Below are 14,803 nucleotides of genomic sequence, written 5' to 3' on the forward strand. Positions count from 1 at the left end.
AAGCTCTGTAATTGTTTGTGTTTCAGTCGCATACAAAAGGTTATGTTCGCATCGCCCCTCATGTCAGCTATTTTCTTAATACCCTCTGTCGAGTAGACTTGTCTGGGTAAGGGGTTGTTATAAGTGTTTTGAAGGCGTTCGGTTCCAGTCCCGGCGGAAAGTCCGGGTTGTGTGTCAATGGAAGTAGGGGAGATGGGTATGTCGAAATAGCGTGTTTTCCCATGGTATTATGCCATACCCGTAAGGTGGCTCTTGTGTACGAGGAGCAGGCTCTCTCCCCCTGTGGCCCCGGTTGGTAGCCATGGCAGCAAAGCAATAGGGATGCCCGCCTCCCTCTCTTTTGTTTGCTTCCATGGTTTGTGTCCCTTTTGTTTGGACCACTCCATTATACACAGGAGATGGCAGGCCACACTTATCTTTTGGTTGGATTATCAGGGTTTGTTTTTTTCTGGATCTTTTCCCACTCCATGTCCAAGGGACATGCATAATAAGGTGAAAAAGCAGTGAGGGATCGCTATGGGGATTGTTTGGAAGAGGTATAGTAGGCGTGGGAGGAAATTCATCTTGACTACCTGAATCCTGCCCAGCCAAGAGATGTGTGGGTATGCCCACTCCTGCATTTCTGTGTGAAACGTTGCGTACATCAGGGCAACATTTTCCTTAAATAAATCTCCCTCCTTGTGTGTTAGCCATGTGCTCAGGTATCTGATTTTGTGGGTCGCCCATTGGAAGTTGTAGTGTTGGCGCATTGGAATTGCCCTATGTTTTGGGACACTAACATTTAGGATGGATGATTTGGAGAAGTTTATTTTTAAGTTGGACAATGTTCCGAAGTCGCAGAAGGCTTTTAGAATGTTTAGGGAGTGACATCCGGGTTTATGTAGAAGAGTAAATTATCCGCGTGTGCGGCTATCTTGTGACGTGTTTTCCGGTGTGTCTGGCCACCAGAAGGGGCTCGAGGGCAAGGACGAAGAGCAGCGGAGACAGGGGGCATCCCTGGCGGTTGCTGTTCTGAAATGCAAAATCGGCCGTCAGCACCCCATTAACCACCAACCTGGCGGTTAGTTGCGTGTATAATGCCTTGATCGATCCCAGCATCGTGGGGCCCAAACTGACGTGTGCTAGAGTCTGGAATAAGTATTTCCAACAGACCCTGACGAAGGCTTTCTCCGCATCCGTGGATAGCAGGAGAAGGCCTCCACGGCTGCTCTCTCTTCCGTGCATCAATGTAAGGGTACGCATGGTGTTATCTCGTGCATCCCTCCCCATCACGAAGCCCACCTGGTCCGGGTGAACCAGTGTGGGTACGTGAACTTGTAGTCTGGTAACTAGGATATTGGCCATTAATTTGAGGTTGCAATTTATTAGAGATATGGGTCGATAGCTCCCACAGTCCTTGCCCTCTTTAGGGAGAATGGTGATGTGTGCCGCCAGGGATTGCTTCAGAAAGCTGTGGCCCTCCCTTATGGCGTTAAATATGGGGCCAAGAGCAATGTGTAGAATATGTCTGCAAAGTTTTTGTAATAGCACAGCGGCAGGCCTTGCCAGGTTTCGTTTGCTTTACTGCTGGAGTCCAGCAGACGTTTGTCTGTCGCATGTGTCTGTGGTCACGGTAGGGAATATAAGTCGTTGTAGGGTTGTTATCTCTTATACATCAATATACGTAATCTGTCTACGTTTAACCAGCATCCGTGCCAACAGTCTGACGCTCTTTTTCCCATGTAGGGAAAAGAACGCCATGTACCTCAATGCGTCTGTGGTATCTGATCTGGAGCAGTTGGGTCAGTTCCCTACGTAGTAGTAGGAGTCTGTCTTGGTGCGTGGATAGTTTTGTCTTTATTCAGAGCATCTATCTCTTGGATTTCTGCTAATAGTGTGGTAATGGCTGCCTCACTCTGTTTTTTCATTATGGTGCGCTTTTGCAGGAAGTGGCCCCTCACTACACTTTTATGGGCCTCCCAGAGTATTGTCGGGGTTGTTTGTGTTGGTGTATTTATTGTGAAATATTTCTTGAGGACCATCCCTATTTACGATTTTAACGAGTATATGTTCATTGAGTCGCTATTTGGCTACCTTAGGCCTGTATAGAAGGGATGAAAGTGATCGTCACTGGGGTATAGTCAGACCACGTCGCCATGCCATGCTCTGCTTGTAGGACGAGGGGGAGATGATAATGTGACATGAAGAAATAATATATTCGGGTGTACGTGTTATATGGGTGGAAGAAGAATGTATAGTCCCGTTCGTCGAGGTGGTGGCCCCTCCAGCAATCTACGAGCTTGAAGCTGTGTGTGCCACAGTAACTGCGGTGCTCGGTGAAGCTGTGTGTGCAGCAGTAACTGCGGTGCTCGGTGAAGCTGTGTGTGCAGCAGTAACTGCGGTGCTCGGTGAAGCTGGGTGTGCCGCAGTAACTGCGGTGCTCGGTGAAGCTGTGTGTGCCGCAGTAACTGCGGTGCTCGGTGAAGCTGTGTGTGCAGCAGTAACTGCGGTGCTCGGTGAAGCTGGGTGTGCCGCAGTAACTGTGGTGCTCGGTGAAGCTGGGTGTGCCGCAGTAACTGCGGTGCTCGGTGAAGCTGTGTGTGCAGCAGTAACTGCGGTGCTCGGTGAAGCTGTGTGTGCAGCAGTAACTGCGGTGCTCGGTGAAGCTGGGTGTGCCGCAGTAACTGCGGTGCTCGGTGAAGCTGTGTGTGCAGCAGTAACTGCGGTGCTCGGTGAAGCTGGGTGTGCAGCAGTAGCTGCGGTGCTCGGTGAAGCTGTGTGTGCAGCAGTAACTGCGGTGCTCGGTGAAGCTGGGTGTGCCGCAGTAGCTGCGGTGCTCGGTGAAGCTGTGTGTGCCGCAGTAGCTGCGGTGCTCGGTGAAGCTGTGTGTGCCGCAGTAGCTGCGGTGCTCGGTGAAGCAGGCTGCGTTTGCGCTCTCTAGCTGTCTGATTTTTCAGGTTTCCAGCTAATTATAAGCCTGGTTCCAGCACTGAGACAGAGCCACAACAGCATTTCTTTCAGAAACCAAGGAAAATTCTATAAAACGAGTTCGTAAAACTTTCCCTGGAGCTGTTGCAGCCCACTTCCCCTCATTAAAGCCTGGTCGCTAATTAAAAACAAAAATGAATGCAGAGAAATCACTAGTAAGGGTCATTACATGAGGAAAAATGATAAATAATGCTTTGAGAAAACTGTAAGAAAAAAACCAAAACACCTCCCAGATGTGGGGATTGTTGTTAATAATATATTGAATGTTTTCCTTTATTACACATGCACGCCTGGTGCTTGGCTCTGTGCCATTTGGATATTAAATCTGTTCTTTATCTGGGGTGTCGTGATAGACCAGGATCTAATTCTCTATTTTATCCATCACGGACCAACCTCCTCTTAAACGGTGTTTGTGTAGCTTTAGAAGTGCTGCTCTCACTACTTAGAGAACTTAGATACTTTTTATTAGGAGCGATAAAGGCTGACCATGATACAGAAAAGGTAGTAGATACCTGGAATAGCCGTCCAGTGGGAGCACTAAAGGCTAACAGTGAAATAGAAAGGGTAGTAGATACCTGGAATAGCCTTCCAGTGGGAGCACTAAAGGCCAACAGTGAAATAGAAAGGGTAGTAGACACCTGGAATAGCCTTCCAGTGGGAGCAGTAACAGTGATATAGAAAGGGCAGTAGATACCAGGAATAGCCTTCCAGTGGGAGCAGTAACAGTGATATAGAAAGGGCAGTAGATACCTGGAATAGCCTTCCAGTGGGAGCAGTAACAGTGATATAGAAAGGGTAGTAGATACCTGGAATAGCCTTCCAGTGGGAGCAGTAACAGTGATATAGAAAGGGCAGTAGATACCTGGAATAGCCTTCCAGTGGGAGCAGTAACAGTGATATAGAAAGGGCAGTAGATACCTGGAATAGCCTTCCAGTGGGAGCAGTAACAGTGATATAGAAAGGGTAGTAGATACCTGGAATAGCCTTCCAGTGGGAGCAGTAACAGTGATATAGAAAGAGCAGTAGATACCTGGAATAGCCTTCCAGTGGGAGCAGTAACAGTGATATAGAAAGGGTAGTAGATACCTGGAATAGCCTTCCAGTGGGAGCAGTAACAGCGATATAGAAAGGGTAGTAGATACCTGGAATAGCCTTCCAGTGGGAGCAGTAACAGTGATATAGAAAGGGTAGTAGATACCTGGAATAGCCTTCCAGTGGGAGCAGTAACAGTGATATAGAAAGGGTAGTAGATACCTGGAATAGTCTCCCAGTGGGAGCAGTAACAGTGATATAGAAAGGATGTACATGGTGCTCAGAGCTCACTGAGCCTCCTCTCATTGCTGAGTGACCTGTAGAAACATTTAGTTATTGATTATATTAATTTTCTCCATGTTGTGTGCAGTGTCCCCCATACAGGAATCCACGGACTGCACATGCTTAGTTTGTGGTTCAGTGATGGCAAAATATAGTCTGGTTTACTGTATATAAAGTCAATCCTTCTACTAATAAACTAGACACTTAGACAGTGTGTGTATTTTGTGTGAATTTCAAAGTGGTTACTTTTTATTCTATCTTCTTTTTATATTACTTGTATCTATATAACGAAGGAAAAAATAGTTCACTCTTGCCTTAGGCTTTTCTTTTAATACGACTTCCTGCAATCATAACTTCACCTCTAGGTGGCAGTGCATACAGGTCCAGGGAATTCATCCTGCATCACTATGCAGGCGTGATAACAATGTTACAAAGTGGCCGTAACATGTTTTCTAACATACAAAGTGCTGTTCTAAATCCGTCTGGGTACAAGTTTGCCAATCCTATAATGATTAAGTATTGCAATTACTATGTTAGAGACATGAAAGACTCCTAAACCTGCTCTCGCTCTTGGTGGCTTTGTGGTACTCGGAAATGGACAGCCACCAGCATGAACCTAATCTTCTGTCCGGGCTCACAGCTGTTACCACACTGCCACCCCGGCCTATAGAACTGGAGAGTCAGCCGTGGGGCGCATGAATAGCAAGATTGATTCTGTCGCCTGTGATTGACAGGAGCAGCAGCTTTTCTATGTAAAGGCGTTTTGCAGAAACTCCATAAAGTGCCATCAGGACAGGCACAGTCTTGGAACATAGAATGTGACGACAGATAACCATTCGGCCCATCTAGTCTGCCCAGTTTTCTAAATACTTCCATTAGTCCCTGGCCTTATCTTATAGTTAGGATAGCCTTATGCCTATCCCACGCATGCTTAAACTCCTTTACTGTGTTAACCTCTACCACTTCAACTGGAAGGCTATTCCATGCATCCACTACCCTCTCTGTAAAGTAATACTTCCTGATATTATTTTTAAGCCTTTGTCCCTCTAATTTAAGACTGTCCTCTTGTTGTGGTAGTTTTTCTTCTTTTAAATATAGTCTCCTCCTTTACTGTGTTGATTCCCTTTATGTATTTAAATGTTTCTTTCATATCCCCCTGTCTCGTCTTTCCTCCAAGCTATACATGTTAAGATCCTTTAAAGGAACACTTTAGTCACCTAAATGACTTAGATAAATAAAGCAGTTTTAGTGTATAGATCATTCCCCTGCAATTTCACTGCTCAATTCACTGTCATTTAGGAGTTAAATCACTTTGTTTCTGTTTATGCAGCCCTAGCCACACCTCCCCTGGCTATGATTGACAGAGCCTGCATGAAAAAAAAAAAAAAACTGGTTTCACTTTCAAACAGATGTAATTTACCTTAAATAATTGTATCTCAATCTCTAAATTGAACTTTAATCACATACAGGAGGCTCTTGTAGGGTCTAGCAAGCTATTAACATAGCAGGGGATAAGAAAATCTTAATTAAACAGAACTTGCAATAAAGAAAGCCTAAATAGGGCTCTCTTTGCAGGAAATGTTTATGGAAGGCTGTGCAAGTCACATGCAGGGGGGGGTGTTACTAGGGTTCATAAAGGGATTTAACTCCTAAATGGCCGAGGATTGAGCAGTGAGACTGCAGGGGCATGTTCTATACACCAAAACTGCTTAATTAAGCTAAAGTTGTTCAGGTGACTATAGTGTCCCTTTAACCTTTCCTGGTAAGTTTTATCCTGCAATCCATGAACCAGTTTAGTAGCCCTTCTCTGAACTCTCTCTAAAGTATCAATATCCTTCTGGAGATACGGTCTACAGTACTGCGTACAATACTCCAAGTGAGGTCTCACCAGTGTTCTGTACAATGGCATGAGCACTTCCCTCTTTCTACTGCTAATACAACCAAGTAGGGCTGCCATCAGAAATTGTGGGGCCCCTAACACAGCTCAAGGTCTGGGGCCCCGTGTGCCCGCCTCCAAGCCCTGCCTCCAAATCCCGCCCACAGGAATACACACACACACACACAGACACAAAAGGACACAGACACAGAAAGATACACACACATATAGACACATATACAGATACACACACTGACGTACATACATACTCACATACTGACAGACACACATACATACAGATCTACAAACAGACATACATACTGATATACATACATACAGACATATATACACACACACACACAGATATATACATACACAGATACATAGACATACTGACAGACACACTCACAGACATACATGCATACTGACAGATATATATACATACTGACGCGCAGACACCTAGGCAGGCAGGCAGGCAGACACCTAGGCAGGCAGGCAGGCAGACACCTAGGCAGGCAGGCAGGCAGACACCTAGGCAGGCAGGCAGGCAGACACCTAGGCAGGCAGGCAGGCAGACACCTAGGCAGGCAGGCAGGCAGACACCTAGGCAGGCAGACACCTAGGCAGGCAGACACCTAGGCAGGCAGGCAGGCAGACACCTAGGCAGGCGGGCAGGCAGACACCTAGGCAGGCGGGCAGGCAGACACCTAGGCAGGCAGGCAGGCAGACAGACACCTAGGCAGGCAGGCAGGCAGGCAGGCAGACACCTAGGCAGGCAGGCAGGCAGGCAGACACCTAGGCAGGCAGGCAGGCAGGCAGACACCTAGGCAGGCAGGCAGGCAGGCAGACACCTAGGCAGGCAGGCAGACACCTAGGCAGGCAGGCAGGCAGGCAGGCAGACACCTAGGCAGGCAGGCAGGCAGGCAGACACCTAGGCAGGCAGGCAGGCAGACACCTAGGCAGGCAGGCAGGCAGGCAGACACCTAGGCAGGCAGGCAGGCAGGCAGACACCTAGGCAGGCAGGCAGGCAGGCAGACACCTAGGCAGGCAGGCAGGCAGGCAGACACCTAGGCAGGCAGGCAGGCAGGCAGACACCTAGGCAGGCAGGCAGGCAGGCAGACACCTAGGCAGGCAGGCAGGCAGGCAGACACCTAGGCAGGCAGGCAGGCAGACACCTAGGCAGGCAGGCAGACACCTAGGCAGGCAGGCAGGCAGGCAGACACCTAGGCAGGCAGGCAGGCAGGCAGACACCTAGGCAGGCAGGCAGGCAGGCAGACACCTAGGCAGGCAGGCAGGCAGACACCTAGGCAGGCAGGCAGGCAGACACCTAGGCAGGCAGGCAGGCAGGCAGACACCTAGGCAGGCAGGCAGGCAGGCAGACACCTAGGCAGGCAGGCAGGCAGGCAGACACCTAGGCAGGCAGGCAGGCAGGCAGACACCTAGGCAGGCAGGCAGGCAGGCAGACACCTAGGCAGGCAGGCAGGCAGGCAGACACCTAGGCAGGCAGGCAGGCAGGCAGACACCTAGGCAGGCAGGCAGGCAGGCAGGCAGACACCTAGGCAGGCAGGCAGGCAGGCAGGCAGACACCTAGGCAGGCAGGCAGGCAGGCAGGCAGACACCTAGGCAGGCAGGCAGGCAGGCAGACACCTAGGCAGGCAGGCAGGCAGGCAGACACCTAGGCAGGCAGGCAGGCAGGCAGACACCTAGGCAGGCAGGCAGGCAGACACCTAGGCAGGCAGGCAGGCAGGCAGACACCCAGGCAGGCAGGCAGGCAGGCAGACACCTAGGCAGGCAGGCAGGCAGACACCTAGGCAGGCAGGCAGGCAGGCAGACACCTAGGCAGGCAGGCAGGCAGACACCTAGGCAGGCAGGCAGGCAGACACCTAGGCAGGCAGACACCTAGGCAGGCAGACACCTAGGCAGGCAGGCAGGCAGGCAGACACCTAGGCAGGCAGGCAGACACCTAGGCAGGCAGGCAGGCAGACACCTAGGCAGGCAGGCAGGCAGACACCTAGGCAGGCAGGCAGGCAGACACCTAGGCAGGCAGGCAGGCAGACACCTAGGCAGGCAGGCAGGCAGACACCTAGGCAGGCAGGCAGGCAGACACCTAGGCAGGCAGACACCTAGGCAGGCAGGCAGGCAGACACCTAGGCAGGCAGGCAGGCAGGCAGACACCTAGGCAGGCAGGCAGGCAGGCAGACACCTAGGCAGGCAGGCAGGCAGGCAGACACCTAGGCAGGCAGACACCTAGGCAGGCAGGCAGACACCTAGCCAGGCAGGCAGGCAGGCAGACACCTAGGCAGGCAGGCAGGCAGACACCTAGGCAGGCAGACACCTAGGCAGGCAGGCAGGCAGGCAGACACCTAGGCAGGCAGACACCTAGGCAGGCAGGCAGGCAGGCAGACACCTAGGCAGGCAGGCAGGCAGGCAGACACCTAGGCAGGCAGACACCTAGGCAGGCAGGCAGACACCTAGGCAGGCAGGCAGACACCTAGGCAGGCAGGCAGACACCTAGGCAGGCAGACACCTAGGCAGGCAGGCAGACACCTAGGCAGGCAGGCAGACACCTAGGCAGGCAGGCAGACACCTAGGCAGGCAGGCAGGCAGACACACATACATACAGATATACAAACAGACACACTGATATACATACATACATACAGACACACTGATATACATACATACATACAGACATACTGATATACATACAGACATACTGACAGACACACTCACAGACATACATGCATACTGACAGATATATACATTCTGGCAGGCAGGCAGACACCTAGGCAGGCAGGCAGACACATACACCTCATTTATCAGCCACCCTCCTCTTACCTTTAAGTTGCAGGAGGGTGGCTGGGGATGATGGGAGTGAGCGGATACCTCTCCTCTGCTCTCCCTCCGGTCTCCTCCCGCATGCAGTAAGCTGGGAGGAAGTGACCGGCCGTCACTTCCTCCCAGCAGCCCTTGCGGTGTAGCCGCAATTATTTTTTTTAAAGGGGCCCGGTCGCGCTATTACCCGGCCACAGCGCTGACCGAGCCCCTGAAGATATAGGGCCCATCGGGTGGCCCTAAATGCTTGCGCCACATGATGGGCCCCAGTGCAGATGCTCCTGCGGCAGTTTTGCCGCTCCACGTGGGGCCCGGGCCGCCGGGCCCGTGACAACCATTATGGTTGTCGCCCCCTGATGGCGGCCCTGCAACCATGCATTCTGCTAGCATTTCCTGCTGCTCTATAACATTGTCTGCCTACCTTTAAGTCATCTGAAATAATAATCCCTAAATCCCGTTCCTCAGATGTTGAGGTTAAGACTCTATCAAATATTCTGTACTCTGCCCTTGCTTTTTTTTTGGGGGGGGGGAGGGGGGGTTTACATTAAGCAATAAAGGAAGTAAGTGGAAGCTCCTTACCTGTTTTAGAAAACCACCGATCTGACAGGGCCAGAGAGCATTTAAAGCAACAAATTTGTGAATTAAAAATCCCAAGAGGTGCAGTAAGAAATATTTTGGTTCAGTAATAAAATACCTTTCATACAGAGCCCCCTTTGAGTTAGTCTCCTCTGATACTGAAAAGGTTAAATCACTGGTCCGACTTGTTGGTCTGTGGCAGCGCTAATGCCACTGACGCACTGTCACCAGAGGCGGCAAATGGTGAAACCTCATTCACTAGGTTTCTATCACAACAACCTTGCAAATCAGACACAAATAAAAGGGACTCAATGACACAAGGACATTTTACAGACATCCCGCTGATCGAAAGCTGCGCTAATTGATATAAAGGCTGTTCCCAGCCCTGCACTCGTATTCTTATCCTCTCTCAGATCCAGCCTTTACTGCGCCATTCATAAGGAGCGTTCGTCTCCACGGTTGTGTATTAAACGCTTGTCGGTGTCTGATACCTGCTAAGCTGTTCAGCTGTCTCTACTTTAAGAGCTGATTTAATATGCAATGTGATCTCCTTCCTAGTCTGCTCTTACAGTGACTGTCCAGTACTCCTTGTTAGCAGCCCCTCATTACTGCCCCATATTGGGGAAGACACAGAACAGCAGGGGGCTTCAGGAGTGCTTAATCACTTCTCTTAAAACACTCAGGCTATGTTTGGAGATCTTATCTATCTTCTCTCCTACCATGACATACATTTCTGAATGTTTTGTCCTCCTCTATCCTGTAGGTGAGGAATTTGAATGGATACAGCAGCTGGAGCACACTTCAACTTCAAAAATATCTTCTTTACGCAGCCACTTTAAACCTATTGATGGATGCTGCAGCATTTTTCTGTAGTGGGATTTTTTTTTCCTCTTTCTGTAACTCTTCAACTGCTGGAAATCTGAGCGATGTATTACTCAAGGCCCCAATATTATGCTTGATAACTATCGTTTGCGGTGTCACTTATTGTGTGGTCACACCTCCATGTTCTGTTTTCAGTTTATTGAATTGCAGAGCCATCGAGCTGTGAAAGGGTTAATTTCTCCATCGAGCATGCTATGATCTGTTACTTATAAACTAATAGACCTTGTAATCTGCTCTGATCTTCTCTTTGTTTATACTTGAGAGTGACAGAATTATTGGTTTACACAAAGCTAGGGGCAGAGCTCAGACTGAAACTACACAGACCCCATGAACAAGCAATGTATGTTAAAGGTGCCCACATAATCGGACATGTGGAATTCCAGGCGTTGAACGCTATGTAACCCATTGTACACCAGAAGGGAGAGTTTTATAGTATGTGGCATATTTTACTGGAAGGGGTTGAAGTGGCGATTCGAATATAAAGCACTTTGTGTTTGTTGTTGGGTAGAATCTTGAAATGAACTGTCCCATAGAGCTAACAGTCTAATATTGCCACATCCGTGACCACAAAAAGTAATTTGCTGATTGTTATTTTTCAGGGTTCCAAAAAGGCTAAGACTGCTGAAGCAGACACCTCGAGTGAGCTGGCGAAGAAGAGCAAGGAGGTGTTCAGAAAGGAGGTATGTAAGGCCTTAGCTTGCAGGAAAGGTGCTTCCTGGCTCCCGGAGCGGATTATGTGAGGTTAACCATTTAATTACTTTCTTCTCTCTATATTCAGATGTCACAGTTCATCGTACAATGTCTGAACCCATACAGAAAGCCAGACTGCAAGATCGGAAGAATAAACACAACAGAAGACTTTAAACATCTGGCCCGCAAGGTAACATCCTCTTTTCCCATTCTCCTCTGCTCCACGGACTGGTAGAAAAGCTCTAAAGCAGGTGGATCCCATTATTTTATTTTTCTTTTTTTTTATTACGCCAATTCCCATGATGCTTTTAGCAGATGGGTTCTTACCCTTTGCCCACTCGGGTAATGATTCATAAACATGTAGTGAAGCAGCCAGAGGGCCAAGCCTGGACACGCCTGCACTAGGGGGGTCCTTGGTCACCAGCCATAGAGTTCCAGTAATTTGAGTCCAGACTAGGAGATTACAGGTGAAACCAGGCAGCTACTCAGAGCAGGTTGTTTGATGTACATGACCTGGCAGCCATTCACACTTCTGATTCCTGCATTCTTTCTTCCCCAGCTAACCCACGGCGTCATGAACAAAGAGTTAAAATACTGCAAGAATCCAGAGGACCTCGACTGTAACGAAAATGTCAAACACAAGACCAAGGAATACATCAAGAAATACATGCAGAAGTTTGGATCTGTTTACAAGCCCAAAGAGGACATAGACTTTGAATAGCCCTCTCTGGATGCAGACTGATTTACATTCAACAGGATGGAAATAGTGGCGTAGTCAGTACTCAGCGGACGCCATGAGCCAGAGGCATTTTACAATATGTGTATGGATTTTCATTAAATGGAAAACAAATTGTGTGACATCTATTTTCACACTCCCCACCCCTGTAAACCCCCTGTTTGTTCTAACTGTAATGGTTCCCATATAATACAAAAGAGACGGTCATTGCAAATGGGGACACAATGAAGGAGACTAAACCATTTGTGTGAAAATGGAATTCCGCCTTCCTTTCTTCACCTGGTTTCGTAACTGTACAGCGCAATAAATTGTGGGAATATTATTTTTTTTCTCCTTATGGACTTGTATTATATTTTAACATATATGTGAATATGATATATTTTTTGTTTTCATCTTCCAGCTAAAAACAAAAAATAAGAACTCTTCTCCAGAGCATTATCTCACAACCGCTTCATTTTGTAAATATTCTGTTGACAAGCGCTAATTGTGTTGCTCTTGACTTCGGTTAATTTTCTTTTTGGTATTCCTTGCAGCCTTGTGCATTGATGACGATTTGATATTTTGTTTGTTTTTTATTTTACAGGCTATATAATTTTACTTAAAATTTTTACTGAACTTTTTATGTATAAAAGGAAAAAAAAAGAATAAATCCATTTGCCTACAACGATATGTAAAGATAACTGAAATCAAGAAATCAAGTGACTATTTCATTTTCTGAACTGTTAATTGTGGCAAATAGGAATATGTGTTCTCTGAATATCTGCAGTTTGTATTAAATTGTAATAAATAGTTTTCTCCTACAGTGGGAAGCGAGTTAGATAATTTGAACAGATGCAATTCTTTCTACATGTATTCCAATGCACAAAGTGCAGGGCTTGCATTCAAAAATATCGAAACTGCAGCCTGATATCCAGAAAGTGGTCGCCGGCATCATTTCAACTGATGAAACAGAACTGTCGTTCTTTATCTAGTTAGTGCAGTGGGGAATTTACTACAAATTTGTTGGTTTTAAGTTTGTGTGTTTGTCTTGCGTTGACAGGTTTCCAGAGCTGCACTGTGTCAATCACGCACTGAAATCCAGTCCAACAGCCAAGAGCTCACAAGTTTTTAGCGTTTAGTGACGCATGGTGCAAGATGTTTTCCGTTACATTTGAGATTTTTCTGTTCACTTTTTTTTTTTTATTTTATTTGTTTCCTGTAGAAGTTTTAGAAATTTTGGTCATTATCTTTCAAGCCATGTTTTAGTTTTGGAGACTTTGTACCAAAGGGATATTTAAAAAAAACACCAAAAAAAACACTGCTTTGTGTATTTTTTTTAAAATGCTTTACTTATCATCCTGTCTGGACTCTGCTCCTTTCCTATCACTCCTCAGTTTTCCATTCGCAGTCTTCAGATTAACTCCCAGTAAGGTGAGCATTTGAGAATGGATCATTTTTCCCATAATTCCTGCTTTACGATACTTCCCCCTCTGCAGACTCCAGAATACTGACCCCCCCTGAATCAATCTTCGATACGGATAAACTTGGTAATCAATATGGCAAGCCACTTTTAATTAGTGCCTAATGGCCGTGTGATACATTTTATTTATAAGTTGAGGGGTGTTTTTTTTTAGGGGGGGGGGGAGGGGGGGTTTAACTCCCTGTTTAGACTATACAGCCCTGAAACACAAACGTCTGGCTTCACAGTCTGGTATTAAGTAAGAAACCAGCAGTTTTTATATAAAGAAACTAATAGGTAGGGATTGACTCAAATTATCTTCCAGCATTTTGATAATTTCCTCCGAGGAACATGGCTTTTAATGGTTATACTAAGCCTCTCTGCCGATGCTTCTGCCATCTCGAACTGTATTATTAAGCATTTAATGTGGTTTGTGGGGAAAAAGTACAAATGACCTTTCTGTTTTGGCTTTTCCTATGCGACCACTGGAATTATTTTCTTTATAACCCTGCACGCCAAAACCTTCATTTTGCTGAGAATATCAAGGCGCGTGTCATTTATGTTGGACCTGCGTTGCAGGAATGATTAGCTAGAGCACCCAGAGTGCGGATTCAGCCTGGGCTGTGTTACGCCGGCCGCTATTGTAAAATATTGTCTTGTCTTTAAGGTGGTGATGGTTTGTATGTTTTAGTATGTGATGTGTGTTTTTACCCATTTTGGATGTGGATTTCATTTTCATTGCTTGGAATCCTTGATTCCTGCTGCCTTTCCATTTACCCCTGTGATTCCAGAACACTTATTGACTCCCGTCAGAGGTACATTTGTTAGTGTAATAACGTTTAAAGGAAAATGATCAGTTTTTGTACATTGTTATGGGCAAAGTATGACATTTCTGTCATCCAGTGACCGGAAGTGCAATTTAAACCAAGTCCAAGGACTGTCCAGTAACACCAAGAGCATCACCTGTAATTGGGAGATTTTAGGACCGAACGTTCCATATGATCCCTTATTAATTTCCACCATTTCCTGGTTGAGTGAATGAATGAAACCTTGCATAAAACGACCTTTGATTGGTTTTGCATGTGCATTAATTGTACATTGACTCTTAGCAGGAGACCAGGATTGGACGAGAGGTCTCACTCATTTTCTGATTGACGTGGATGTCACGAGAAGAGAACCTATGGCAAAACAAGCAGACTTTTCTGTGTTAAATGAACACTCCAGATACGTAAAGCAGTTCAGTTTGGTAAAGTGCTTTAGGTGTCTGGAATCTCATATTTGTGTCAGTTTATAAAATTGGCGATTCCAATAGATCACTCAGGCATCAATAGTCACGCCTCCTCTTCTGTTGGCTCCACAGGCGTTCAAAGCCATAGCGCAACTGCCTTCCCTCTTTCTCTAAGAGCTGCATTACAGCTTATCGAGTCGTTCTGGAAGTCTCTGGTGTGCCTGGGAGAGAGGGGAGGGCTTGTAAAGACTGCATACAGCA

General features: G+C 47.2%; 1 protein-coding gene across 3 annotated transcripts in view; it reads left to right on the forward strand.

The window, feature by feature from the left end:
- The window catches only part of SETD2 (SET domain containing 2, histone lysine methyltransferase), a 68,136-nt gene extending 55,458 nt beyond the window's left edge, over window positions 1-12,678 (forward strand). For all 3 annotated transcript variants that reach the window (XM_063452832.1, XM_063452833.1, XM_063452834.1), the window contains exons 20-22: window positions 11,050-11,130; window positions 11,229-11,330; window positions 11,700-12,678. In XM_063452832.1, coding sequence (XP_063308902.1) covers window positions 11,050-11,130; window positions 11,229-11,330; window positions 11,700-11,861 — 345 coding nt within the window. In that variant the 3' untranslated portion in view covers window positions 11,862-12,678. The remainder of the gene's footprint in view (window positions 1-11,049; window positions 11,131-11,228; window positions 11,331-11,699) is intronic.
- Window positions 12,679-14,803: the final 2,125 nt, after the last annotated feature.

The sequence above is a fragment of the Pelobates fuscus genome, chromosome 4, assembly GCF_036172605.1.
Source record: "Pelobates fuscus isolate aPelFus1 chromosome 4, aPelFus1.pri, whole genome shotgun sequence".
In the NCBI taxonomy this organism is placed as follows: Eukaryota; Metazoa; Chordata; class Amphibia; order Anura; family Pelobatidae; genus Pelobates; species Pelobates fuscus.